At 56.5% G+C, this 27,285-nt stretch overlaps 3 protein-coding genes and 1 long non-coding RNA gene across 6 annotated transcripts; 2 read left to right on the top strand and 2 right to left on the bottom strand.

Moving 5' to 3' along the window:
• Positions 1–102: 102 nt before the first annotated feature.
• On the top strand, positions 103–15,737 carry HMGCL (3-hydroxy-3-methylglutaryl-CoA lyase). Of its 2 annotated transcripts, XM_081817740.1 has the most exons (10): positions 103–232; positions 4,149–4,232; positions 6,284–6,391; positions 7,297–7,392; positions 8,721–8,869; positions 11,036–11,099; positions 12,534–12,722; positions 14,057–14,182; positions 15,093–15,190; positions 15,301–15,737. In XM_081817740.1, exons 1-10 carry the CDS (start codon positions 173–175, stop codon positions 15,377–15,379), a joined length of 1,053 nt encoding a protein of 350 aa, XP_081673866.1. In that variant the 5' UTR covers positions 103–172; the 3' UTR covers positions 15,380–15,737. The 2 variants fall into 2 exon arrangements, with proteins under 2 accessions (XP_081673866.1, XP_081673867.1); XM_081817741.1 differs by having other exon boundaries at positions 15,093–15,737.
• Positions 11,489–16,681, bottom strand: LOC115942458 (uncharacterized). The gene is made up of 2 exons (XR_014144727.1): positions 16,470–16,681; positions 11,489–13,564 (listed from the first exon to the last, which is right to left on the bottom strand). It is a non-coding gene; the product is annotated as an uncharacterized LOC115942458 (long non-coding RNA).
• Positions 16,682–16,806: 125 nt separating this feature from the next.
• Positions 16,807–21,465, top strand: GALE (UDP-galactose-4-epimerase). Its single transcript, XM_081817742.1, has 11 exons — positions 16,807–16,899; positions 18,524–18,649; positions 18,766–18,881; positions 19,178–19,291; positions 19,565–19,741; positions 20,001–20,114; positions 20,190–20,256; positions 20,352–20,437; positions 20,539–20,616; positions 20,840–20,954; positions 21,098–21,465. Exons 2-11 carry the CDS (start codon positions 18,529–18,531, stop codon positions 21,154–21,156), a joined length of 1,047 nt encoding a protein of 348 aa, XP_081673868.1. The 5' UTR covers positions 16,807–16,899; positions 18,524–18,528; the 3' UTR covers positions 21,157–21,465.
• A 55-nt stretch (positions 21,466–21,520) lies between these two features.
• Positions 21,521–26,045, bottom strand: LYPLA2 (lysophospholipase 2). 2 transcript variants are annotated; one of them, XM_081817744.1, is made up of 10 exons: positions 25,900–26,045; positions 24,315–24,417; positions 23,993–24,024; positions 23,796–23,861; positions 23,278–23,325; positions 23,094–23,164; positions 22,878–22,951; positions 22,700–22,801; positions 22,423–22,614; positions 21,521–22,335 (listed from the first exon to the last, which is right to left on the bottom strand). In XM_081817744.1, exons 2-10 carry the CDS (start codon positions 24,390–24,392, stop codon positions 22,285–22,287), a joined length of 714 nt encoding a protein of 237 aa, XP_081673870.1. In that variant the 5' UTR covers positions 24,393–24,417; positions 25,900–26,045; the 3' UTR covers positions 21,521–22,284. The 2 variants fall into 2 exon arrangements, with proteins under 2 accessions (XP_081673870.1, XP_081673871.1); XM_081817745.1 differs by having other exon boundaries at positions 22,423–22,596.
• Positions 26,046–27,285: the final 1,240 nt, after the last annotated feature.

Below are 27,285 nucleotides of genomic sequence, written 5' to 3'. Positions count from 1 at the left end.
GGTAAGGAAGAACTGGCCAGAAGGAATAAAACCCTAGAAGCTGGAAAGAGAGCCCGCGTAGGGCATCATCACGTCGCTCCAGGAGCCCCGCCCCAAAGGCGGAGGCACGCCCACCTGGCCTTCGGCGGTCACGTGGGACGCAGCTGGGAGCTGCGGGGGAAGCTGGGCCAAGATGGCGACAATGAGGAAGGTGCTGCCGCGGAGACTGGTGGGCTTGGCGTCTCTCCGGGCTGTAAGTGCCCCGGCCCGCCGAGGGGTGGCCCTGCAGGCACCGTGACAGTCGGGGTCGGGGCCTTGGCCCGTGGCGGCAGCTGAGAGGCGGAGCCGGACAGCTGCTCAGGCCACTGTCGGGAGGGCTTTGGAGTCTCAGACCTACTTTGTCCCGCTCAAATCCCTTGAGGGGCATGGGGAAACAGGCCCATAGATGGGGAACGACTTGCCCGGGTCTTGGAGACCTGGGGCGCCATCCCAGGTGTCCTGATTCCGTCCAAGGCTCTTCCCGGCGACCCTGGCACCTTCTCCCTCTGAGCTTCCGAGCTCTCCAAGCTCCTCAGTAGTGAAAATCACGAATAATCTTCCATTTTCCGAGGGGAAAAGCAAGGTCCTCGCCCTCCCTCTGCCTGCATTTCCAGCTCTTGTTGCGTTTGGGGACGCTAGGAGAGGTATCCTAGTGTGCCAAGTAGGACCGGGGTTGCGTAGAACCATGTGTGATTGATTCCCTTGGAATTGTACTTTGGTCATGTTGGATCCTGATGTTTCCCCCTCCCCTGCTCGAGTGGAGGGAAAGTGTAGGAGACCTAGTTGAATGAGGGGTTGAAGAAATTGTTTTGGTTAAAGCTGAAACTGTGGTGTCCCAGTGGTTCTGCCACTTTCTAGGTCGAATGACAATTACTTGCTCTCTAAACCTCAGTTTTTCTCATCTATAACATGGGTAAACATTACCTCAGAGTTCTTTGGAGGTTAAGGGAAATGTAGGTAAAGCATCTGACATTGTTTTAGCTCATAGTAAGTGATAAATCAGGTGCGTTATTTTTGCTTTAAGTTTAGAAGGGGTTATAAGTGTGTAGTGGGGAAATTACACTATCTTGGCAAGTGGACCCCTCAGAAAACCACTTTTTTTTTTTTTAAAGATTTTTTATTTATTTGTCAGAGAGAGAGAGAGAGCACAAGCAGAGGGAGTGGGAGAGGGAGAAGCAGGCTTCCCGTGGAGCAGGGAGCCCGATGCGGGGCTCGATCCCAGGACCCTGGGATCATGACCTGAGCCGAAGGCAGACGCTTAACGACTGAGCCACCCAGGCGTCCCCCTCAGAAAACCACTTTAATGTCTACTAGGCCACCCACCCCTACCAATTATTAATGTGTAAAATAAAGATGGTACTTCCAGCTTGGAAAACTACGTGAGATGGTGGGTATTAATGTGCTTTGAAGAAATTCCTGGTGTAATGAGGTGGTGGTCATAGGCTCTCCATGGGGTTACTAGCAGAGGCTTGGTATCAGAAACAGATGGTTCAAGGCCAGACTTCTTCACTTGCTAGCTATGTGATTTTGGAGAATCTTTCTGAGGCTGTTTCTTCCTGTATGGAGTTGAGATAATGATAGTCCCTGCCATGTAGGTACTAAATGAATAACTGATCCTGAAGTTAGCACGGGGCTTTAGTTGGTATTAGCTGTTGGTATAGATATACCATAGCTCAGGCTTGGCCCAGGACTTCTGTGGTTAGAGATCATCTCTGAGCAGAGCTGTGCAGAGGGAACCAACTGGGTGTTAACCAAGACAAGAGAAGACTTGGGGGGGGGGCGTCGGGGAACGACAGAAAAGTGGCAAAGAGGCAACGTGGCCCAGGGGTTAAGAGCCAGTGCTGTAGATCAACACTGCCAGGTTCAGATAATGACTCATGACAAGCTAACTGTGTGACCTTGGAAAAGTTACTTAATCTCTGGGCTTCATATTTTTCACAGTAAAATAGAGATTGTAATAGTTCCTACCTAATAAGGTTGAGAGGATGATACGGTTAATATATAAAAGGCTCTTACGAGTGCCTGCAAATATTAAATGCTTAATAAATGTGATTTATTGTTTTATTATGTGAAGAGTTGTTATGGGGAAGGACGTGGAATTAAGTTTGTTCTGTTCTAGTAAAAGGAACCTGGAAGCAGGTCTTGCATGCTTTCAACAAGGCCCTGTTATGTCCCAGGGCCTTGGAATTACAGGAACGGATAAAACAAAAGTCCCTGCCTCATGCAGTTTACATTCCAGTGGGATCGACTTAGGGCAATGTACCAGCATAGGTTGAACATCCCTGTTGTAGTGACATTCAACTTGCAGGAACCTTCCAACCTAGCCTGTTGACTTCATGAAATTCAGTGGCTCCTCACCTTAGTCTCTAGGAAGTTTTGCTGACTGAAAGCAAGGCCAGTTCAGGTGAGTTGTTCAAGTTCCAGCTGATTCATAGCAGGGAATGTTTCCTTCCTTAAGGGTTTCAGGAGTTGGGATCCTTAGCAGATTACCCAGTGCACTTCTCCCCTTGCCCCATTGCAGTATGTTTATCCAGATTAAATCTGGTAAAACGAAGTTATTTTGAAGAGTTATAGTATTAAGAACAGAGGAAAGAGGGAAAAGAAGCCTCATATTGCTTGGTGGCAAGGAGGGGAAGATTTGGGGCAGACTTTAAATGGAGAAGATTCAAAGCCTTTTTATACTGTCTTCAGCTGTTGGTGTCCTCTCTCCCCGGACCCACTCCTTGTCATCACCCAGCCTATGACTGTAACAGAACAAGTCCTCCTCCATCCCCCAAACCCCACAAAGTCCAAGGCTAACTACTCCTCTCCTCTACCTAGGAATTGCCCTCCCCCCGGGGTGGCTATACCCGTCATGCATTTATTTGTTGTTTCAGTGACTTTTTAATGCATGCCTGCTTTGTGCCAAGCGCAGGGCCACACATGAGGGATGGAGCAGAGGTGGAGACAAAGTCTCGTAGAGCTTATATTCTCCTAAGGAAACTGAGTAGGCATTATTGTCAGGGCTCTGAAGGAATTAGAGTTTTATTTTTTTTTAAAGATTTTTATTTATTTATTTGACAGAGGGAGAGCCAGAGAGGGAACACAAGCAGGGGGAGTGGGAGAGGAGAAGCAGGCCTCCCACGGAGCAGGGAGCCAGATGCGGGGCTCGATCCCAGGACCCTGGGATCATGACCTGAGCCTAAGGCAGACGCTTAATGACTGAGCCACCCAGGCGCCCCTGTTTGTTTTATAGCGGGGGCAGAGGGACAGGGGGAGAATCTCAAGCATGCTCTATGTCCTGTGCGGAACCCAGTGTGGGGCTCAATCTCACAACCCTGAGCCGAAATCAAGAGTCGGACGCTTAACCAACTGAGCCACCCAGGCACCCCAGGAAGTAGAGTTTTGAGATAGAAAATAATGAGGGTCAGGGGATTGGCAGCTTTACAAAGGGCAGTCAGAGAAGGCCCATCTGGCTGAAAGGTGAGAAGGAGCCAGATGTGGAAGAGCCAGGTGAAGAGCATTCTGGGCAGAGGGAACGGTAAGCCTTGAGGCCCTGCTGTGGGAGGAAGGCCATTGGGGCTGCAGTACAGGGACCCCAATGGGGGAAGAGGGGGAGTCGGGACAAGTAATGAGTTCACTGGGGGATGCGGGATGGTAAAAACAAGTCATGAGCTCTCTGAGATCAGCAGGAACCAAATGATAAGAACCTACTAGCCCATGGGGAGTGGGGTAAGGGGATGAGTCAGGTTTCTGGCTTAAGCAATAGAATGCATGTGTTGTTTTTTACTGAGAAAGGATGAAGCCAGACGGAGCCTTAGAATTTAAACAGTTCTGTTGAGGGACTTCTAAGTTTAGGAGGTGCGAATAGGTTTGTGTAAGAAACAACCTAAATGCTCAGCTGTCAGACTGGCAGTTAGAAATGGGCCGGTACGAGGAGCAGGAATCTCTTGCCCATTCCTCAGTGAAATGCTTCTGTTCTTTTTGTTCTTCCTTCTAAAATAAACCAAATGTGAGAGATACGGAGTGTTTACAGTGAGAAATACTGCTTCTTGTCTCAGTGAAGGTGGGTCCATTCTTTTAGATTTGTCCCCTTGGAGAATTGTGACAATCTCCTCCCATCACTTTTTGTTTCCTCTTTTAAATCGAAGGTCAGCACCTCTTTTGTGGGTACTTTCCCAAAGCGAGTGAAAATTGTGGAAGTTGGTGCCCGAGACGGACTACAAAATGAAAAGGTAAAGATGGAATTCAACCAGAAGAGGTTTTTTGAACAGCAAGCGTTGCCTGTGGTGGGCGCTGCGGGGATGGACAGAGCAAGATATGATCGCCCTTCCCCCCCACGCAGAGCAAAGTCGAGAAGGCCAGGCAGTCGTGGGTGACAGTAAAGCAATCTAAGACGCCGGTGCCCCAGGTGTGGAGTCCCCGGTCCGTCTCAAGATCCCCTGCAGCAGGGCGGATGGGAAAGGCAGCAGGAGAGGAGAGGGAGGGTGAGGGCATGCCTGTCATCTGGCAGTTCCAATTCTGTGTAAGGGGACTTAACTTATCCCCAAACGTCATGAAGGCCACATGCAAAGATTTAGCCTTAGAGACGTTCCTCACAACCTCGTTGTAATAAAACAGGTGGAAACCACCTCAGTGCTCAGTGTGGAGAAAGTTAGCTCAAATACCTTTTTTTTTTTTTTAAAGATTGTATTTATTTATTTGATAGACAGGTAGAGAGCACAGGTAGGCAGAGCGACAGGCAGAGGGAGAGGGAGAAGCAGGCTCTCTGCCGAGCAGGGAGCCCAATGCGGGCCTCGATGTCAGGACCCTGGGATCATGACCTGAGCTGAAGGCAGACGCTTAACCAACTGAGCCACCCGGGCGCCCCTAGCTCAAATACTTCAATGACTTCATTAAATGGATTAGGAAGCTGTACTAATAAGGAACATGTTAAGTGATTGAAGCAGATTATAAAGTAATAGACATTTTCTTTCATCTTACACTTATATGTAAAACAAAAAAGTTTATATATCTGTGGGAACATCTCCCTAGAAAAGGATCTAGAACAGTGCTGTCCGGTAGCACTTTCTGTGAGGATGGAAATGTTCTAGATGTGAGCTGTCTTGGACACAAGACTATTGAGCACTTGAAATGTGGCTAGTGTAGCTGGGGAACTGAAATTTTGTTTTTATATAATTTAAATTAATGTAAATTTAACCATATATGGCTAACGTCTAATATATTGGACTACACAGATCTGGAAAGTCACATTATCAGGATGCTACCAGTGTTACCTCTGGGAGATTTTAAGGATGGTTTTCTTTTGTTTGGGGCATGTTTTCTGAAATAATTGTGCATTATTTTTTCAATCGGAAAAGTTCTTTCTTTTTTTGGAAAGCGTAGCTTTAATAGTGAGAGCTTATTGATAACAATAAACTATAAGCTCTGTAAGGGCAGAATCATGTCTGTTCTGCTCACTGCTGTATCCCTAGCACCTAGCACCATGCCTGGAACATGGAGGGCTCTCAAAAATTACTTATGGGATAGATTAAGGTAAAGCAATGAAATTGAGGGGGTTGGCGTGAAAGGGCCTGGTGAGAAGGACTTTGAGTTCTTAGAATTTTTTTTTTACCTAATCCTGTAAGTACTAGGGAGCCATGGAAGGCTTTTGAGCAGGAGAGTGAAACAATGGAGACTGTTTTAGAAAGATTCCTGCATGGGATGAATTGGTAGAGTGAGACCATGCCATAAAATGCAGGGGAGAATAATAGTAGATTTGGAAAGAGGAATCCATAGAATCTGGTGAGCAACTAGGCATGGTGGGGGAGGGAGAGAAAGAAGCAGCAGGCTGACCATGTGAGGATGAGGTCCAGTGCCAGTTGGGAGACAGAAAAGGGGACAAAGTGATACTTTGGGGGCCCCATCTCATGGACGCAGACAGAGGGTTAGTCATCTCTGCCCTTTCAGGTCATGGCACATTGCTCTCAATTTGTTTATGATGGGGTCATAAATTCACAAACAGTTAAGAAAAAGCCTTTATGATAGAAAAATATTGTTTCTATGTAAATATTAACTCCTTTTCAGGCGAGAAGCTGCCTCCATTGCAAAATGCTATCTGTAGAACTTGGACATGTTCCCCACCTATTGGCATGAATTACATGTGAATTCATGCTCATGTTTGGAAGTCGAGATAGTGAAGTGCATGCTGTAACAAAGCTTTGAACTAACAGGCACCGGGTCTGAGACCATTTTATTCCCACTGTTGCTAACCCCGTCTTTTCTGGTGTTTCTTTCTTCATCACAGAATATCGTATCTACTTCTACGAAAATCAAGCTGATAGACATGCTTTCTGAAGCAGGACTTCCCGTTATAGAAGCCACCAGCTTTGTGTCCCCCAAGTGGGTTCCCCAGGTGAGCCCCAGCCCTCAGAAATAAACGTTTCTCAGATGAGAGAGATGTGAAGTTTTGCATTTGCCCTGGAAGTAAGTAGAAGCTGGGAACATAGGTCTCCAGATCTCTGGCTTGCTCTTGTGACTTGTAGGAGCATGGAGCAGCAGAAGACCATCACCTGGAAGGCAGGAGGCTTGGATTCCGTCTTGGCTTTGCCCCTGACTTGCTTGGGGACCTTGGGGAGGTCTTCCCCTCTCCAGGCTGAGAGTGACCTCTCAGGTCTCTTCTGGCTCTGGAAGTCTAGAATCTCTAGCCTTGTCTAGAAAAGTGGTGTCTGTGTTTGTAAAAGGGAAAGACGGATGATTGCTGTTTCACAGAAACAATCAAGTGGGAAGAAAGATCCTGTTTCAGCCGAGCATTAAGTAACACAGTCAGGGGCGCCTGGGTGGCTCAGTCGTTAAGCGTCTGCCTTCTGCTCAGGTCATGATCCCAGGGTCCTGGGATCGAGCCCCACATCGGGCTCCCTGCTCAGAGGGAAGCCTGCTTCTCCCTCTCCCACTCCCCCTGCTTGTGTTCCCTCTCTCGCTGGGTCTCTCTGTCAAAATAAAATAAAATAAAATAAAATCTTTAAGAAAAAGGAAAAAAAGTAACAGAGTCTGTTCTCAATAAATGGCTGGTAGTGTTGTTACTGCTTGTGTGAAGCTGGCGGTATTAGCTCTAGAGAGAAACTGGGGGACTTACCGGCCCCAAGGAGCCTTCAGGCCCATCCTCGGTCAAACAGTAAAAGCACTGGGGAGACATAGCTCTGCAAAGGGACTCATTCTTCAGGGGTTCTGGACAAGAGATTTCGTGATAAAAATGTTTTCTCTACCTGAGCTCTCTGCCTGACTCGGCAGTGACCTGGCAATGTCTCCTTTGGCTCCCAGATGGCTGACAATGCTGAAGTCTTGAAGGGCATCCAGAAATTTCCTGGCATCAACTACCCAGTCCTGACCCCAAATATCAAAGGCTTCCAGGCAGCGGTAAGAGACTCGCTTGATGGCGGGCTCTCCTGAAATGAGATTGATGACATTGGTCCCTGTCTTGTCACTGGGCCCTAGTCCCTATCCTGGGCTGTCTGTCTCAAGGGCTCACCTCCAGTAATGATGAGCACTGTCAGACAGACCCAGGGCAGTTCTGGCCCTGCCACCCCCAGCTCTCTGACCTTGACCAGCTATTTAACCCCCTGAGCCTCAGATTCTGCCTATAAGGTAGGCCTGATCATAGTACCTAATGCTGGGAGGACTTCAGAGGATAGAATGCGCCTACATTACTTAGCAAGAGCCTGGGAGAAAGTAAGTGTTTAATACATATTAGCTTTTGTTGTTATTATCCATTTCCTCTTTAGAGAAAGGTGATCGTGCTCCTCACGGTGGTTGCTAGTATCTGCCATCTTTTTAGAGTGTCGGACAAGAACGTCATTGGGGATGCTGACTCTGAATTTAGGCAGGAAGCTGTTCTTAAGAGTGATGTCCAGGGGGTGCCTGGGTGGCTCAGTCAGTTAAGTGGCTGCCTTCGGCTCAGGTCATGATCCTGGAGTCCTGGGATCGAGTCCCGCGTCGGGCTCCCTGCTCAGTGGGGAGCCTGCTTCTCCCTCTGACCCTCTCCCCTCTCATGCTGTTTCTCTCTCTCTCTCTCAAATAAATAAATAAATAAATAAAATCTAAAAAAAAAAAAAAAAAGAATGATGTCCAGGGCAGTGATATCCAGGGCAGTGCTGGGCCTTGGGGGAAGGCCAAGGGTGGTGGTGTTTCTTTAATGGAGATAGAATTCACTGTGTTAATTTCCTTGGGCTGCCATAAGAAAATACCAAAAGCGAGGTGGCTTAAAACAACAGAAATGTATTCTCTCACAGCTCTGGAGGCGAGAAGTCTGAAATCCAGGTGGTAGTAGAGTTGGTTCCTCCTGAGGGCTGGGAGGACACAGTTCTCCTAGCTTCTGGTGAAGACTGGCAGTCCTTGGCATTCCTTGGCTTGTAGACGCCTCACTCCCATCCTGCCTCCGTCTTCGCTGGCCTTCCCCTCTGTGTGTGTCTTCACATGGCCTCCATCTTAGAAGGACGCCAGTCCTATTGGAGTCAGGACCACTGTGACCTCATTTTAACTAATTACTTCTGCACCCACCCTATTTCCATATAAGGACACATTCTGAGGTGCCAGGGATTAGGACTTCTACAGATGTTTTTTGGGGGGACACAGTTCAACCCATGATATTCGTGTGTTATAAAATTCACTGTAAGACAAGGGTTTTTGCCATGCTGGTGTTCCTTGAAGAGACAAAGGCTGAAAGGAATTCACCTGGCTCTTGGCAGGTTGCTGCTGGAGCCAAGGAGGTGACCGTCTTCGGAGCTGCCTCAGAGCTGTTCACCAAGAAGAACACCAATTGCTCCATCGATGAGAGCTTACAGCGGTCCGACGAAATCCTGAGGGCAGCTCGGGCCGCCGGTATCCCCGTGCGCGGGTGAGTCACACCGTGTTGGTGCCGCCTGCCTCCTCTTCAGTACCGTTCTGGAAGGGGGCCAGGCTCTGACTCAAGCCACCGTCCCCCTACATACTTCCTATCCTGGGCGCAGACAGCCCATGCTCCACACCTTGAGATCTTTCCTCAGGTAGCCGTGCTCAAGAAATCCTGGCAAGTGCTTTCTCCAGACTGGTTTTGGGGTCAGTTCCCCAGAGGAATCCAGCAGGACAGGACACTCACCAGGGTCTGTGGGGGTCAGATGAATCCCAGCTCCAGCAACCCCTCTCCACACATGTCTGAGGACCCCCATCGGCCTCTGGGTCTCCAGGCATTGTCCCTGTGTCATCTGTGACCTCACAGTCCCCCAGCAAGCAGGGCTCTCCCTGCTTCCAGAAGACAGACCCGGCTCAGGAAGGCCGAAGAGTCGGCTGTGAGGTCGCACCGCTGTCCACAGCGCACCCAGTGTGCTCTTTCTGAACATGCACATGTGATCACCTCCCTCCCTGGTTAAAACCTGTCGGTGACGCCCCGGCTCTGGGCTTCTCACCCGGCTTCCGAGACACTGCCTTTGTCCGCAGCCTCGTCCACTGCCACTCAGCCCCCCCGCCCTGCTTCCTCAGCTCGCTGCGTTCCAGCCCGACTGGAACTTCATTCCTTATGTCCATGCTCCCGCTCTCTCTCGCCTCTGGGTGCTTTCCATAGACTCAGAACTCTCTTGTCCTACATCCTACTTGTCTGGGCTAGCTCCTGCTCATCCTCCAGCTTCTCCGGGAAGCTTTCTCTGGCCCCCAGCTGGTGTTCGTGCCCCTCGTTGGGCTCTCATGGCCCCCTGGACATCCTCTGACAGAGCACTTAGCTGCATGTTAGCTTCTCCCCCGCCGGACCCTGCGCCCCATGAGGGCAGAGCCCACGTGCCACAGTTCGTGGTGGGCTCCCTCCCGCGGCGCAGGGCCAGCACGCTGGGGTGCTGGGAATGCGAGGGGCCTGGGGAAGCAGGGGCCCATGGGGTCTGCCCGACTCCCAAGCCTGTGCTCGTTCCTCAGCATCTCCCTTCTCTTTGCTGAGCAGCGACTGGAGAACAAGGGGGAGAAGGAAGTTGGGAAAACACCCTGAGATTTTTGAGCCTGAAATGATGTATCCAGCCAACATTTGTGATGCCTGTCACATGCGGAACAGTTTGCCAGACTCTAAGAGGTCTCAGTGGGGCCTTAGCGCCAAGAGGGCAGGTGGGAACAGAAGCCCACCAAGGTCCAAAGCCAAATTCCCCGCGGCTGGCAGGTCACCGGGTCGGCCACGTGCTGTGCGGCGCAGACGCTCTGGGCCCTCAGAGGCCCGCAGGGCCCTCCGTTCTTCTGAGGCTTGAGCACCCTTTCTACCACCTCAGGGGCTCCACACTGCTCTGCTCTCTGCCTGGAAGGCTCTCCCAGTGGCTCTCCCGCCACCTGCCCCCCTCCTTGGCTCCCGTGTCAGAGCCTTGGAGGTCTTGCTGGGCCGCCCTGGCTTCGGTCAGCCTCCTCTTCGTCACTCCCGCCACATCCCATTCTCCCCTCCAGAGCACATCACTCCGACGTCACCTCACCCACTCCTTCGGTTGCCCTCGTATCGGCTCTGTCTCTAGCTGGAAATAGCCTCCACGGGGGCAGGGACCTGTCGGCCTTTTCACAGCGTGACCCAGCGCCCGGCACGTCATGGGCAACTCCGTCAGTGTCCATAGAATAAAGGAGTGTCTGGATCGTTGGGCAGCTCACCGGAGCAGCCGATCCTTGACCCGCAGGCCAGCCCAGCCCTTCTGTTCCCTGCTTGGGTTTCATCAGTCCTTGCCCCCCCCCACCGGGAGTAGGGGCCCCAGCTGCCTGTGGCAGATGTTCTGCTCTATCTCCCTGCCCCAGGGCTCAGATGCCTGCTCACTTTGCCCTCTCTGGCTTCTCCCCTCAGGCCTGGGCAGCCCCGCTTCCCTGCCCCGGCTCGCCACTGCCCCCTCCTGGCGCCACGCGGCACCCACTCCGTTCTGGCCGGCGGTATTGAATCTGCCTTTCCCCCAGGCATTTGACCTTGTCCCCCTTCAGGGATGGCTGTCAGACTTCTGCCCTGCGTCAGCCCCGCGTCAGCCCCGCCGGCCTGGGAGCCTGGGGGCGCTGACACCATCCCTCCCCTGTCCTCCCACAGGTATGTCTCCTGTGTGCTCGGATGTCCCTATGAAGGGAAGATCTCCCCGGCTAAAGTAGCTGAGGTGTGTGGGTATCGGGCCGAGGGTTTTCTGAGGGTTGTCTGCCTGGCCTGCCCCTGAGGTTCCCCTCACCACCCTTTCCTGGCGGGTCACTGATGTCACTCGTTCACGCAGCTCCCAGCACTTGCTCCCGGAGGCCCACCTCCGAGTGCGCTTGAAGCCTCTGCCCCAGCCTGGAAGCCTCTGACTCAGTTTGCAGTCTGGTCAGTGGACAGGTGATAGTTGAGGGGATCTGTGGAGGGGCTCCCCACGCAGGCTCCCCGCAGTTCCTTGCCGTGGTTGGAGAGGCCAGCACGCCCTTGGCGTCCCCCGAGCAGGAACCAAGTCCGCACGGAGGAGAGCGCAGTGTGGGAACAGAGTCTGAGCAACCCGAGAGTTTATGCCACTTAGTGTCAAAGTCACCCTGCGAATTTGGTGTTATTATTGTTAGTCCGTTTCTCAAGCGAGGAAACAGACTAGATAATTTGCCACACAGGTTGCAAATGGGGACACTAGGTCTCAGTCCCCAGTCTGTTTACCTGCCACCGCCCTGCTCTTCCTGCCCACCGGGAGCCCCAAGGAGAGCACGCTGCTGACGGTGGTGGTGCTCCTGTCCCAGCCGCCCGCCCCGCAGCCGCCCCGCCAAGTCCCACCACTGCTTCTCGGAAGGGGAAGTGGAAGCTCCGCAAAGATCAGCCCTTTGCCAGGGCCCCCCAGCCTGGGAGCAGCCGAACTGGGATGGTGACCCAACGTGTGTCACTCCAGAGCCCGCTTCTTTGCTGCAGCGTCTACCCCCCCCCCCCCCCCCGCTGGCTGTCCTCAGTGTGCCGCCTGGGCGGTGGGGGCCTCGCCGGTCCATCTGCCTGGCAGGCCTCTGAGAGTGTCACCTGCGTCCCTGGCCCTGTCACACGCCCGCCGTCTGGCAGCGCAGTGTGGGCCAGCATCTCAAGTGGGGCACACGCTGCCCTGGCTTCTCAGTGACTTTAGGGGTTTGCAGATGAGCTTCTCAAAGTTCCAACAGTTAGGTACTTCTATTAAAAATACATAACTAGCCCCTCAGACCCACGAGACTGTAGATCTTACTGAGGGCAAAGTCACATGAGAGGAATCCATTTTATTGATTCCAGTCGTTGGCTCTGCCCCGGTGTGTGGAGGTGGCGCGTGAAGGCCTGAAGTCGGGGGCACAGGGGCAGGAAAGGGTGGGAGGAAAGCTCGGGGTTGCAGCCCAGGGTTGCTCCAGGGGCCAGCTCTGTTCCCTTACGTCTCTGCTTCCTGGTGAGTAGAGTGGGGATCGTCATTCCCACTAGAAAGTTGTAAGGAGCCGATGATCGGACAGGAACGTAGTGTTTCCGACAGGGAGATGTTCGGCACAGGCCCGGGACCCCTGCTTCTGAGGTGTTGGGCCCCTGGCTTGAGGAACCTGGTGTCCTCCAAGTGCTTGCTTGCTTGCCTCCCCAGGTCACCAAGAAGATGTACTCGATGGGCTGCTACGAGATCTCCCTGGGGGACACCATCGGTGTGGGCACCCCTGGGATCATGAAGGACATGCTGTCGGCTGTCATGCACGAGGTGCCCGTGGCTGCCCTGGCTGTCCACTGCCATGACACCTACGGCCAGGCCCTGGCCAACACTTTGATGGCCCTGCAGGTAATCGGGGCAGGTCCGAGGAGGAAGGCACGTGTGCATTCTCCAAAAGGACACAGTGGCAGGACAGCTAGGTTCCCGCCTTCTTTCAGTGAGGATTCACGGATACCTGTGTGCCAGGCCCTGGGGTGGCCACAGAGGACACAGACACGTGACCCTGGCCTATAAGGGTGTGTGAGGGGGATAGTCAGGGGAGTTTTGTGGTAGTCCCAGTGCGTTGTGACAGATCACCTGCAGGGAGGAAGCACGCGGCTGAGGAAGGCCTCCATCCCAGCTGGGGAGGTCCGAGAGGATATGCCAGGAGAGACCTGAATGAGGCCTGGAGGATGTGAGGAAGTTAAGCAGTTGGAAGAGGGAACGGGAAGCTGACTAGGCAGCCCTGCGCTGTAAGGCTGAGGTGGGGTTTGGGGAGAACACACACTGGGGGGCCCAGAGAGTGGTGTGACTGTGCGCATGCGCGTAGGGAGCGGGCAAGGGGGGTGCTCGGAGAGGCCAGCAGAGGTCACTCCAGGGGGGTCTTACCTGCTGTTCCCCGAAGACTGAACTGAGCGTTCAGATTGGGTTTCCCTTGAGGTTTGCTCCTTGTGGACTGGCCACCTCTTAGAAAGTTCTGAGTGTCTGACCACAGGTGTGTCTGCGTCTTGTGTCTGACCTTGCTGTCGCGTTGGTTGAAGTCTGGCCTGTTGTCTTTAGGTTTGCTAAAGCAATCCTGGGCCGCCTTTGTTCTTGTGGGATTTTTTGTTTGTTTTTGGGTCTTAAGTTATCTCCTAGAGGCTCAGGTCTCGAAGCCACATGATTCTGTAAGCTGGGTCTGTTTTCTCTGTTGTAGCTGTCCAGGTTAAGGTCTGTGGGAGGTTTGAGGGGAGAAGAGAAAGGGAAACAGTCATTAGGAGAGTGGGCGGTGCTGACCCAGGGAAATGGGATAGGCCCCCTGGGGTTAGAGGCCCAACTTGAAGTGAGAGCAGCCTTAGGCTGGGGTGGTGGGAAGTGGGTAAATGAATAGCAGTAAACAACAGGGGCCTGAAATCTCAACTGTGGGAGGTGCTTCCTTTAGGTTTGTGGCCAGGAAGCGCCTGGGGAGACCTTTCAGGGTGAGGAGTTGAGTGTGAAAGGAACTGGGGAAGATACCCCTGGCAAAGAAACTGTCCACAAAAAAGATTCACACTGTTCCCAGGAACTAAAAAGAGAAACATTGACAGAATCCTTAGCCAAAGGAAAGAGTAACTCTCAGTGGAATTTCAGGCAGCAGTTGATTGGGAGGTTTGCAAAGACCTCCTGGCTTTGTAGGCTCTGGTCCCCACAGTGACACCCATGTTTCCCCATCCTTGTGTTTCCAGATGGGAGTGAGTGTCGTGGACTCTTCTGTGGCAGGACTTGGAGGCTGTCCCTATGCACAGGGGGCATCCGGAAACTTGGCCACTGAGGACCTTGTCTACATGCTGTCTGGCTTGGGCATTCACACGGTAAGCGCACCTGCCCCCTGCTGGCGACAGCCCCGAACTGACTAGAACCCTCCTTGAAGCCTGAGGACAGAAGCTGATGGTTTTGTTTAGGGGTTTTTTGGTGAAAGGGAGGACAGTTAAGAGGTAGCAGAGGAGGCACCAAGGAGTAGGGAAAGGGCCACATCCATGACCTGAGCCAGTTCCCTCTGGACCTGTACTGCTCCCTGTAAAATGAGGGCAGGAGAAGGAGACAGCCATCCCCAGGGCTCTGTTAGTGAGGACCCTCAGTGGTGGCTTGGAAGCAGTATCTCGTCTGAGCTTTGGGACCAGATGGATCTTGGTTTAAAACCTAGTCCTGCCACTCACAGGCTGTGTGACCTGACAAACGACTTCACCTCCCTGGGCCTAAGAAACGGGAATGCTGACAGCTCCCCTTTGTGGGGCTGTGATGAGGACTAGGTAGGAAAATGGAGAGTGCCCAGCCCAGAGCTGAGCACACAGTACGCATCAGTACACGTGAGCTCCTGCCACGAACAGGTTTTCGGGGTGGCCCTCTCGGGTGGTGTTTCCCTCCCGGCTCACTGTGCCTGGCAGTCTTTATTACTTCAGTCTGCACTTTTTGACTGCTGCAGGCCAGGCCCTGTGCTGGGCGCTGGAGATGTGGACTGAACGAGAATGACGAGATCCCTGCCGTGGTGGCAGCAGTAGAAACCATCCCACAGACGGAGGCATCTTATACAAGGGGAGCCCCCAGGGTAACCCCAGATGGTAGAAGGCTGCAGCCTCGCAGGCAGGTGCTGTCCCAGCACAAGAGGAACGAGAAGGTCTTCACCTTTACTCTCTTAGTATCGGTTTTCTGTCCAGTCCGATGTCTCCCTGGGTGTTGCAGGCATGTCATGACCTAGTGCATCCTCTAACTTGTTTCTCAAAGGGTGTGAACCTCCAGAAGCTCCTGGAAGCTGGGACCTTTATCTGCCAAGCCCTGAACAGAAAAACCAGCTCCAAAGTGGCTCAGGCTACCTGTAAACTGTAAGCCCCTTTGGGGGACTCAGTGGGAATAGGGGCTCACGTGAATGATTTGGGGAAAGGGCACATGGAAATGGGAATGAAATTAACAGGAGTGGGCACCTCCCTGGCAGGTCCACACATAGGTCTCCTGCAAAAGGGAGGCAAGGGACAGGAGCTGCTTGGCCTCAGGCCCTCCCTGCCGGACCCTAGTCTGAGTGAGAAGCCTGGGGGGCTGCGGGTCTCCCTGCCCTATGGACCCACTGGCCCAGGAGCTGAATGCCTGGGGTCCCCCTGGGAACCCAGTTCCCTGGTGCTCAGGCCCCATCTCTGGATGAAATCTGTCAGCTAGCTACACAGCCTGACCTGCTGTGGCTCCGGGGCCGTCGCTGACTCCACAGAGCAAAGCGGCCTGGAGTTTTTCCCCAAGCTGGCGAGGGCATTTGGAAGGGGTGACGGCTGAGCTGTCTTGGTGACCACCTGCTGCCTGCAGCGTCTTTGGAAAATGTGCCCTCTGAACATGATTTTTGAACACAGCTTATGTAATTAAAGGTTTAACGACATAAAAGCACGTGCCAGTATCGTGCAGCTGTGTGTGTATGAATGGGGGAGACTGGTGGGGAATAAAACATCTTTACAGCATGGCATTCTGAGAGGAACGTGTAGACTTGGAACTAGCCTATGCATCTCTGATCTCCTCCGTTTCCCCACCTGATTCCCGAATTTTTTTTTTTTTTTTTTTAAAGATCTTATTTATTTGACAGACAGAGACACTGCGAGAGAGGGAATACAAGCAGGGGGAGCAGGAGAGGGAGAAGCAGGTCCCCAATGAGCAGGGAGCCTGATGTGGGACTGGATCCCAGGACCCTGGGATCATGACCTGAACCGAAGGCAGACGCTTAAGGACTGAGCCACCCAGGCGCCCCCTGATTCCCGAATTCTTAATGACTGCAAACCAGTGGCTTTGGGCCGGCTCAGACCTGGCCAGGACAGCCCGGTTGCTGCGGCTCCTGGCTCTGTGGGCAGGGAGTCCGCCCGTCAGTCGTCCCTGCTGGACTCCGGGCCCACGGCACTCCGGGCTGGGCACGCACTTTGGCTCATCACTCAGGATGCCATGACTCTGCCCCACCTTCCCTTTAAACAGGAGCACCACAGCATTTTCTAGCCGACTCTGGTAGGCGGAGTCCGGACCGACCGACCACCCCCGGCGGTTCGCGTGGGGGCTGAGCGCAGTCAGCCGCGCGATCTCTCCCTGGGCCTCAGCTTCCCCGGCTCTCGGGGGCGGGGGGGTTGCAAACCAGACCTCCCAGAACCAGCTTCCTTCGGTCAGCGCCGCCCCCGGACTGCCTCTGCTGCTCGCCGTCGCTAATTTCCTGCGGGGCTCGGCGGGTACCGAAAGGCTGGAGAGGCCGCGGAGAGCGCGGCACCGGGCTCGTCCGCCCCGCCCTCGGCCTGCGGCTCCCGCCGGGGGACAGCTCCCGGGCGCGCCGCTCGCCTCCCGGCTCCCAGCCCCAGCCCCGCCCCCGCCACGCCTCGCCACGCCGCGCAGGCGCCTTGATGCCACAGCGCCTTTGGTCCTCCCGGCGCCCCGTAGCGCGCTCCCCGGCGACACGTTTCCTTGGGGGCGTGGAGGGGGCGGGACCAGGTGGGACGTCGGCTCTTAAAGTGACCCGGACGCGGGGCGCGGGAGGCGGCGCCGCTGGAGGCAGCGCGGGGAGCGCGGTCTGGAGCAGGTTGGCGAGGCGAATGGGTGGGGGCCTGGCGGGCTCGCGAGGGACTGCGTGGTCTGCGGAGAGCGAGGGAGGGCTTCAGGGGTCCGGGCCGCGTCCTGGGCAGAGTCCCGCTAGGACGGGCTCCTGCAGCTCTCAGCTCCCGCCGCCTTGGCTGGGGCGGCCCGGGTTCATTCATTCCCGACCCGGAGACTCCGAGCTCGGCCCCTTCGGAGCCACGGCCCAAATCGCAGCCCGCCGCTCACCGCCTCCTCCCCTCCATTTTGCAGACTGGGAAGACCGAGGCGGCGACAGCCGACCGAGGTCACCCCGTCGGTCCGGGGCGAGGCTGGCTTCACCAGCCTTCCTGCCCCCTGGGGCCCATCCGCGACCACTTTTCGGGCTTCCGCACGGCGGGGTGAGGGTGGGGGCGGCCTCGGGGTCCGGAGCGAAGTCCAGCTGGAGGCGGTGGTGAGGGGGAAGGGTGAACTGCTTGGCGCGAGGTTAGCGGGCTGTGAGCCTGGAGATCCGGATTCTAGCCGGGCTGTCACAGCTGTGTGTCCTCAGGCAAATTACTTAATCTCTCTGACCTTAGTATCGTTCTCGGTAAAGTGCCAGCCATAACACTTGGCTCATCGGGATGTTGGGGGAATCCAGGAAAATAATGCAGAAGTGCCCGGTACAGAGCCTGGCACGCAGCAAGCGCTCAGCCAAGTGGGTGGGAGTGGTAAGCCGGGAGAGGGGATTGAGGCAGCCAGGAGGAAGGTGGCTGCGGGCCAGGCCGCACCGAATGAAAGACCTGAGTGTCTGGAGCCTCCTCCCCCGTCCCCCACTCTACCCGCAGGGTTTGTTCAGGGCGGAGGTGCACACCTGGCAGTGGAGTCGGGACCAGGGCCACGTCTACACCGCCCGGCTCCGTGCTGCCTGAAGTTGGGCGGCGACCCAGCTGGCCCTGGCATGCATTGGTAGAGGCTGGGCCAGCCGGATTGACCCGGGGTGGGGTGGGGCCCACTCCAGGACCTTGGTGCTGCAGCTCCAGAGCTGGGTTCAGCCTGCCTGGCAAAGCACCCCACCCTGGGGCCATTTGGTGTATTTCCTGCTTCCTCCCAGCCGACGGGAGCTACCCAGAGCAGGAGGTGTTAATCACTGGCCAGTTTACACCCAGTGATAGCAGAGGGATTGGAAAGGCCTGAATTTGAGCAGACAGAACCTCTTCCTGGGCTCTTGGGAGTCCCGGGGCTGCTGCCATGTTTCCTTCTGGCCAGGACTGCTTAGTCCCCAGACACCTGGGAGGTTTTAGGTTTCCTCTTCAGTCCCAGGTAAATTGGGACTAGAGATTGTGGTGCCTGCACATCAGTCTCCCCACCCGTGCGGTGTGGCAGGGCCTTTCAAGTCCCCTCGTTTAACCCTCACACTACCACATGACGTTTGTACAATTACAAGCTCCAACTTAATAGATGGAAAGTGAGGCCAGGAGAGGAGAAGTGATCTCCAAGGCCTATGGCCACAAAGAGGTGGTCTCCAGACGTGCAGCGGGGCTGATTCCAGGGCCACCCTGTTCACTAGGACACAGTACTGCCTCCGACGTGAGCCGGAGGCCCTGAGCGGCCACTCTCAGCCCCCTCTGACGCCCTGTGTTCTGGGCCAGGTACAATGGCAGAGAAGGTGCTGGTGACCGGCGGGGCTGGCTACATCGGCAGTCACACGGTGCTGGAGCTGCTGGAGGCCGGCTATCTGCCCGTGGTCGTGGACAACTTCCACAATGCCGTCCGTGGTGAGCATGGGGGGTGTGTGCGTGTGTGTGTGTGTGTGTGTGTGTGTGTGTCTGTCTCGTCCCTTGGGAGCCCAGGACCCACGTCCTCTTTTGATGGGCTCCCTGTGCTCAACCAGGAAGGGGCTCCATGCCCGAGAGCCTGCAGCGGGTTCAGGAGCTGACAGGCCGCTCTGTGGAGTTTGAGGAGATGGACATCTTGGACCAGGCAGCCCTACAACGTCTCTTTAAGAAGGTAGGTGCTAGGGGCGCCTGGGTGGCTCAGTCGTTAAGCGTCTGCCTTCGGCTCAGGTCATGGTCCCAGGGTCCTGGGATCGAGCCCCACATTGGGCTCCCTGCTCAGCAGGAAGCCTACTTCTCCCTCCCCCACTCCCCCTGCTTGTGTTCCCTCTCTCGCTGTGTCTCTGTCAAATAAATAAATAAAATCTTAAAAAAAAAAAAAAAGAAGGTAGGTGCTGGGCAGGCAGGCAGGGGACACCACTGAGGGCCCGGCCTGTACAGCGACCTCTGACCCTGGCTTCGCCCCTGCAGCACAGCTTTACGGCAGTCATCCACTTTGCGGGCCTCAAGGCCGTGGGAGAGTCCGTGCAGAAGCCTCTGGATTATTACAGAGTTAACCTGACCGGAAGCATCCAGCTGCTGGAGGTGAGCTGAGCGGTAAGGTCCCAGACACCAGGAGACCCCAGCCAGGCGGGCCGTGCCAGGCACAGTGGATGAGGGCCTGGAGGGGAGAGTCAGGCGGGGCCCAAGCTGTACCATTTTAGACACACGTCCCTCTACGTCTCCCCACCTCTCTGCCTCAGTCTCCCCATCTGTAAACAGGAGTGCCCAAACCTCAGCCCCTCTCACCTGTGAAGGAGGAAGGGGGTGGGAATACGTGGGAGGCAGAGGCCACTGACGCCTCCCCTCCGTGGCCAGATCATGAGGGCCCACGGGGTGAAGAACCTGGTGTTCAGCAGCTCAGCCACCGTGTACGGGAACCCACAATACCTGCCCCTGGATGAGGCCCACCCCACAGGTGGCTGTACCAACCCCTACGGCAAGTCCAAGTTCTTCATCGAGGAAATGATCCGGGACCTGTGCCAGGCAGACAAGGTGAGGGCCCCCCTTGACGCAGCCCTCAAGGCCTCCCATGAACCTGAGGGTGGGATCCCGAACACCACCCACCCAGGAGGAAGCGAGGACTCTGGAAGTGGCAGTGACTTGCCCCACGTCACAGCACTGGGTGGGTGGACTTTCCAGGGATAGAGCGATCAGGCGTGGATGGGGGGCGGGGGTGCGGGTAAAGAGCTCTGGATTCCGCCCGGGGAACAGCCCGCACCCTCACCCCACTCCCCTGACCCGTGTCCCGCAGGCCTGGAACGCGGTGCTCCTGCGGTACTTCAACCCCATAGGCGCCCACGCCTCGGGCTGCATCGGCGAGGATCCCCAGGGCATCCCCAACAACCTCATGCCCTACGTCTCCCAGGTAAGGGAGAAGGGGAAGGTCAGGGTACAGCTGGTGCCAAGGGCCTGGGAAGAGCTGACCTGACCTCCACCCCAGGTGGCGATCGGGCGACGGGAGGTACTCAATGTCTTCGGCAACGACTATGACACGGAGGATGGCACAGGTGAGCCCAGGACCAGGAGGATCCAGGAGCCAGGGGGAGAGCGAGGTCCCACAGGCACGGTCCTGAACAACCCCCACACCCAACCACCTCCGCAGGTGTCCGGGATTATATCCACGTCGTGGATCTGGCCAAGGGCCACATCGCAGCCTTGAGGAAGCTGAAGGAGCAGTGTGGCTGTCGGGTAGGGAGAGAAGGGAGAAGCGAGGCTGGCGGGGGAGACGGGGCTCCAGAGCGGGTAGTTAGTCCAACCCGCCCCACCACCTGCTCTCCTCTCGTGGGCAGATCTACAACCTGGGCACGGGCACAGGTTACTCGGTGCTACAGATGGTCCGGGCCATGGAGAAGGCTTCTGGGCAGAAGGTAGGCCGGCTGCACCCCAGCCCCGCGTCGACCCCCTGCCCCGACTTCCGAGGCGGCCTGGGCCCCTCCCACTAGCCTCCCTGACGGGCATGCCGGCACTGCCCGGCTGCTCCGCCCGCCTTAGTGCCGGCTGCCTGCAGCTGCGTTTCTGAGCCCGGTCGGCAGCTGGGTGGGCGAGGCCAGGGCCAGCTCAGCTAAGCCCCGGCTGCTTCGTCTCTCGCAGATCCCGTACAAGGTGGTGGCACGGCGGGAAGGCGACGTGGCTGCCTGTTACGCCAACCCCAGCCTGGCCCTCAAGGAGCTGGGCTGGACAGCGGCCTTAGGGCTGGACAGGATGTGTGAGTTTCCGCCCCCCAGCCCTGACCCTGGGTGCTGGCTTGATCCCTGGGACGGTCTGGGCACGCCCACCCGGGGCTGCCCGAGATGGTGGCGGTCCCGCATTCCGAGGTGGACCCTCGCTCCACCCCTCCCCCCATCGCAGGTGAAGATCTGTGGCGCTGGCAGAAGCAGAATCCTTCAGGCTTCGGTGTGCAGGCCTGAGACCCTCCCCTACCATACGCCAGAAAAGGAAAGAGAAACTGGCTGCTCTCTCCAGCCTCTGGGGGGAACCCAGGGGCCTCAGCCTCCCCTACCTCAAACCCAAGCTGGGCTTTCTCAGCCCACCAGGCATGAAGCCAAGGGCTCCCCTGACCAGGAGTTGGGGGTATCCCTGACTCTTCTCTGCAACAGCGTCCAGGAAGCCATCAGGACCACCAGAAGTGAAGGGGGGAGCAAGGATCCCGAGACAGGCACTAATTTATACTGCTCTGAAGCGCTTTACGAAGTATTTAAAATAAAAGTTTTCTAACACTGGGGCAGATTCTTGCACGCGATCACTCTACCCCTTGGATAGAATCATCCAGCCTGAGAGGTGAAGCAATTTAATTTTATCGGAATCCAGGACACAACAAGAAAAACACCCAAAACCACATGGAGACAGAAGACAAGACACAACTCCTCCCCCACCTCTCCCCTGGCCCTAGAGTGGGGACAACGTGGGGGTGGGACAGCTGGGGGAGACCTTGAGCCTCAGTCCAGCCCTGCAGGCTCCAGGCCTGCAGGGGAGCAGGGTAAGAGGGAGGCAGGGCCCAGCCTCCACGTTGGGGAGGCTGAGGGAAGGCCCCCTTCGAAGGACTCTGCCCCCTCACCAACACCCCTGCCCAGGGGCAGGTAGCCCACAGCAGCACGGGGGCCCAGGGCCACGGACACATTCATGATTGAGAAGCAGCTGGAGAGAAGGAGGAGAGACCCACGATTATCTGGGCAGAATCACTTGGGGGTGGAGTGGTAGGTGGGGCCAAACCCTGAGGTCACAGGAGGGGGCCCAAAGCGGGGCTAGTGAGTGAGGTCCTGAGTGAGTGGGTCAGCGGCTGGGCCCCTTTCTCCCGCTGCCTACAGCCCGTCCAATACTGCTGCCAGGGGGGCCGCCTCCAGGGCCACAGGGGAAGTGGGCGGCCTGCCCCCTGCTGCAGACAGCCAGGCCTCGGCCTGCCTGCCCCAGAGGCCTATGGGAAGAGGACAGGTCAGGGATGGTGGGGACAGGGGCTCGACCGGCTCAGATCCAAGATGGTGCCGCACGTGCTGGACCCCCAAGAGCTGGGGGACTGCGCTGGGGGCCGTTGCCTCCGGTCAGACAGGAGGCAGCAGCTTCTCAAGGAACTCCTTCACAGCTGCCATCTCCTGGGGGTGAGGAGGGATTGTGAGAGGCTCCAAGTTGGAGGGAGGAGGGAGAGGGCTGGCAGTAGGACAGGGCCCCTCATCACTGACCTGCGGACAGGAGCTGTGCATGACACCTGGGTAAGTCTTGAACTGGACCCTGGCGGGTGTGACAACGGACCGGAGCTTCTCAGCCGTCAGGGCCCCAAACCGTACTGGAACCATGGGGTCCAGCTCCCCATGGCACTGAAGGATGGCCAGGTCCTTGGCACTGCCATTGGCTGCCTGTGGGCCAGAAAAGACCTCCAGGGCAAAGCCGATGCTTCGGCACAAGCCCCAAGCCACAAGGAGACTCAAACGGCAGGAGTGGGGTCGTGGAGACACTCACCTGGGGGAAGGCCCGGTGCAGAGGCAGCCAACAGCTCAATGCCACAATGCCAGCCAGAGGGTGGGGACAGGTAAGGGCCGTGTAGAGGGACAGAGCCCCACCCTAGAGGGAGGAGAGAATGAGCGGTCATGAGGGCACAGCTCACCTACCACCCCCCACCCCCTCTCTCTCCCCTCACCTGTGAAAAGCCTCCCAGGACGATTCGATTGGCAGGGATCCCATTCTTCATCTCGTGCTCAATCAAGGCCTTGACTGGGGGGAGGGGACATGACTGGGTAGGGGAAAAGCCGCTGGGGGGCCCAGGGAAGGGAGCTAGGTACTGCCCAACGCTTTCGTTGGCGGCGGGGGATGGAGGGGGAGGAAGGCAGATGCTGAGGAGGGGCTGGGGCCTTACTGTTCTCCGCTGCCTTCTTGATGCCAGCCTCGTCCTCTGGGGCATCTGGACTCAGCCCCATCAGGTCAAACCTGGGGGAGGAGAGGTGTTGGCTCCTGGAAGACTCTGGCCAGCCCCCTGCAGCTCTCTCAGCTCCCATCCTTCCCCCACGCCCCCCCCCGCCCCCCCCCCGCCGCCAACTCACCAGGAGGGCATCACCATCTTCATGTTGAGTGTCACAGGGATCCGGGGTCTAGGGAGGGGCAGCGAGAAGGGCCATCATGTGCAGAAGGGATGAGGAAGCCACAGCAGAGAGCCAGGAGGGGGCAGAGTAGCCCCTGGGGGGCCCCTCCCAGCAGGCAAGGCCTGTGTTTAAGGTGTTGCCAGGCAACCTGCCACGTGGGGCTGGAGGCTGTGGTTGGGGCACCAGCAGAGAAGCAGAGCCCGACACTCGGTGTGACGGGGTTCCAGCTTAGTGGGTGAGTACTTGGGGGAAGGGGCACAGGATCTCCTGGTTCTAGGGGATCCCTGGTCTAGGAGGGCCTAGGGCTGGGGGGCTGGGGCTGCGAACTCCACCGGAGTGAAGGCTGAAAATGGCACCTCCAACTGCCCTGGGCTCAGGCCGCAGGATGCAGCTGACAGGAGAGAACAGGCCCGAGACCACAGGACCACCCCCCAGCGGATCCCCAACCTCAGCCCCTCCCTTGCTGGGGTGACACTCACGCATGGGGACAGATGTACTTGACGTGAGGGAGCCGGATGGTGGAGAGGGCGTCAGCCCAGCTGTGCCTATAGGAAGGAAGAGAAAACCGGCACCCATGTGGGGAGGAGGAGAGGGAGGGCGCAAGCCCCCTAATCCTGCCCCCGGGCCCTTCCCCACCTTCCCAAGGAAGTACCTCCTCCCTCTCCAACTCACTCACCCTGTGTCTCCAAGTCCATGTAAAAAAATAACCTGAAAAAGGGTCAGACATGGGGACGTGGGAAGAGGGCAGTCACCACCACCCTGCTCTCATTCCTCCTCAGTCCTCCAACTTTGGGCCATCCCCCTGCGCCCCCAGGGACCTGGGTGGGGGGGAACCGTTGCAGCAGCCAAACAGGCTATTAACCCATTGCCGCCTGGCTTCAGGTTGCTCCCTTCTCAACTGTGCCACCTCCATTTTCCCCCACACCCCTTCCAGCCAGTTTCCCCAGCTGGGCCGGGGGCTGGGCCGGGGGCTGCTGAGGGCAGGGGAGGACCCTTACCGCGGCCGTTTCCCGCTCAGCTCCAGACACAGTGGCAGCATCGGTGAGCAGGGGCACAGACATGGTGTTACCACACATACACTGCAGGCTCCACGGCTGGGGCCTGTGCAAATTCGGGGGAGTGGTCACGAGCAAGACCAGGCAGGGGACAGACTCCTGACATAGGAGAAGAGCCTCAAACCGAGGGCCCACTCAGAATGTCAGCGCCCCATAACACCCTGGTTCTGTCCTGGGCACCAAGAAAAGGCAGGCAAGAAGTCTCGGGCCAGAGCAGGGAGGAAGTTTGCCTCCATTCCAGGGCTGAAAAGCAGAGGAAGCCACCCTAGTGTCCCTGGTTCCGGCCTGAGCTTGCTGGAGACCCAGAAGGGCAGAGAGAGGGCTTAGGGGCTGTGGGGGAGGGGAGCCAGGGCATCCCCTGCTGTCGTCCCCCCACTAACTGCCTCCTCCCTGCTCTCCAATCATCATGCCTCTAATAGAGCCCCGGGTTCCCTCCTCCCCAACTCCCAGCCCTACTGGGAAATGAAGGGGAGAAAAATGCCAGAAAGATATGCTTTTAGCCCCTACCCCCAATCCCCCCACATGCACATTTTCTCCAACCCCCCCCCCCCGACATCCAGCCCCCACCCAGCCTTCACAAGCAGTTTCTGGCTCAGCCATTCCCAGAGCCCCCAGGGGCTGCCCATGTCCCCAGAAGGCACACAGACTGCAGCCCACTACCCACCCCGTAACTGGCGCCCCACGCCCCACTGAATGGTGCTCCCTGCTGCCGCTAGTGCCCACCGAATCCAACCAGGTCCCCCAGTTTGACCATGCTCTGGGACTCCCGAACACACAAAAGAATGTGAGGCTGGTTGGCTCCTCCCCATCCTTTGCATCCTCCCAAGTCCCCAGAAGCTACCTGCCCCTAAGCGCCTACCCTTCAGAGTGGTGCCCACCCCCCAGCACCCTCCCAACCTGCTTCAACCTTCCATCTCTGACCCTGAGTGCACCACTCCACGTGGGATCCCTCGCCTCTGACCTCGGGGTCCCTCTTCCCACACGGGGATGCATCTTCCGCCCTAAGCTGGGATTCCCTTCCTTCCTGGCTGGGAGACTTCCACCTCTCACCCCAGGATCCCCCTCTCAAAGTGATGCCTCCCCCCGCCCCCCCCGACAAGGGAAGGAAGCTCCTCAGAGTAACTACTTCCACCCTAACCCAGGGTCTCCCACTCTCCACACTAGGAACGTCTGTCCTGACCAAGGGTCGCCCCCTCCCTACTGTGACATTTTCTACGCTGAGCCAGGACCCTCTCTCCCGCCCACAAAGGGGCGTTCTACTTTTGACCCCGGGGAGCCCCAGCCCCACAATGGGATCTTCCACTTCCGACCCTAAGTCCCTCCAATCACAGCCGGACGCCTTCTTGCCCCACTCTACCCCCAAAGTCCCCAAGACCGGCCAGCGCCTCTTCGCACCTAACTCCCCACCCCCATCCCTCACAACTGCGGTCCCCTCCCCACTCGCCGGGACCCCCGCGGAGGTCCGGTCTCTCCTCCCCCCGCCCCCGCCCGTACCCTCCCTCCGCCGGCTGGCCCCGGACGAGGGTACCTCTACTCCCTGGGGGTTTCGAGACCTCTCGGGCGATTCTCCTCTTTCTCCTGCACAGACACACACTCTTCCCCCTCGGCCGCCCCCGCCGGAACTTCCGTTCGAGTCCCGGGAACCCAGCCATCGCGCTGCCGGAAGTAGCCTGGCCAGCGGTACGGAACCCGGAAGTGGGCGTCGGCGATCCGCCAGATAGGAGCTGCCATGTTGGATACGGTGGGGCCACTCCCCGTAATGAAGCCACGGAGTCACCTGCAGAATCTAGACAGCGCGTCGGTAATTCCCGCCTGCTACCACCACCCATGCGCCTCCTAAAGGAAAGCTATCCGGAAGGAGAGGCACCCCTCACACTAGCATAGTTTCGTATGGATCATACACTGGCTGGATGGCCTCATAAACTGAAGACATCCTTAGAGACCATCCAGTCCTCCAGTCTTAGGCTAAAGATGAGGAAACGGACGCTCAGGGAGGGGAAGGAAACAGCAATCTCAGGATGACACTGTAATGCTGCCTCTCTGCACCTGCTTCCTGAGCTATGTAACACGGTGATAAATACCACCCTGCCTACTTCACAGCTTTGCTGTTAGGCTCAAATGAGGTCGTGTGGATATGCTTTATACACTGTAAAATTACAGTGTGGGGATTTAATGACTAAAAAGTACCCCGGGAAAACACCACAGGTCACAGCAGGACAGCTGGACAGGCAGTGTTGTCTTAGCTCTGCCCTCAACAAGCAATGCCATGTGGACAGTGAACAGAATACCATCAATGAGCTCCAGTTTGTTAAGAACAAAAAGACCTTCGTTTTGTCCCCATTTTCCTCCTTGCTGCACTGATAAAGTGGAAATGGGTTCTGGGTCCACAGAAAGGCTGGAAGGGGAAGCAAACTGAGTTGAAGGACTATGTGGGCATCTACAAACAGGAAATGAGTGATGCTGCTACCTACAGTAGTTTTCTTTGAACTGAAAGAAATCAGTAAACTTGGGAACTCCAAGCACTTTTCCAGGCTGAGAGGCAGTTTGTCTTAAGTGCTCAACAGGTCACAAAGATAGAGCCTAAAATACCAGGATCTGAACAGGAAATCTTTGGGAGTCCTGAGGACTGCAACAAGCCAAAGAACCAGACTGGATGTCAGAAAGGGATGAGTGTGCCCAGACCACATAACTGCCAGCCACCACCCCAGGAGCCCTGCTAGGTCTGCTTATAGAAGAGTAAACAATTCCTCCTGCACCCCCAATCACCTGGGACCCTGGGGCACTTCTTCAAGTTCTTGAACAAATTCTTCAGAGTGAAGCTTCAAATTCAGAAGCCCAGTCCCAGGGCCTGCCTGTGATTAGGCTTTAATTAGTGGAACTAATGAAGGGATAGTCTGCTCTAAGATTTCTAACT

Source organism: Leptonychotes weddellii, chromosome 4, assembly GCF_054177405.1.
Source record: "Leptonychotes weddellii isolate Sample4059 chromosome 4, ASM5417740v2, whole genome shotgun sequence".
In the NCBI taxonomy this organism is placed as follows: Eukaryota; Metazoa; Chordata; class Mammalia; order Carnivora; family Phocidae; genus Leptonychotes; species Leptonychotes weddellii.
The sequence above is the reverse complement of the archived record's forward strand: the minus strand, read 5'-3'. Positions and strand labels throughout refer to the sequence as shown.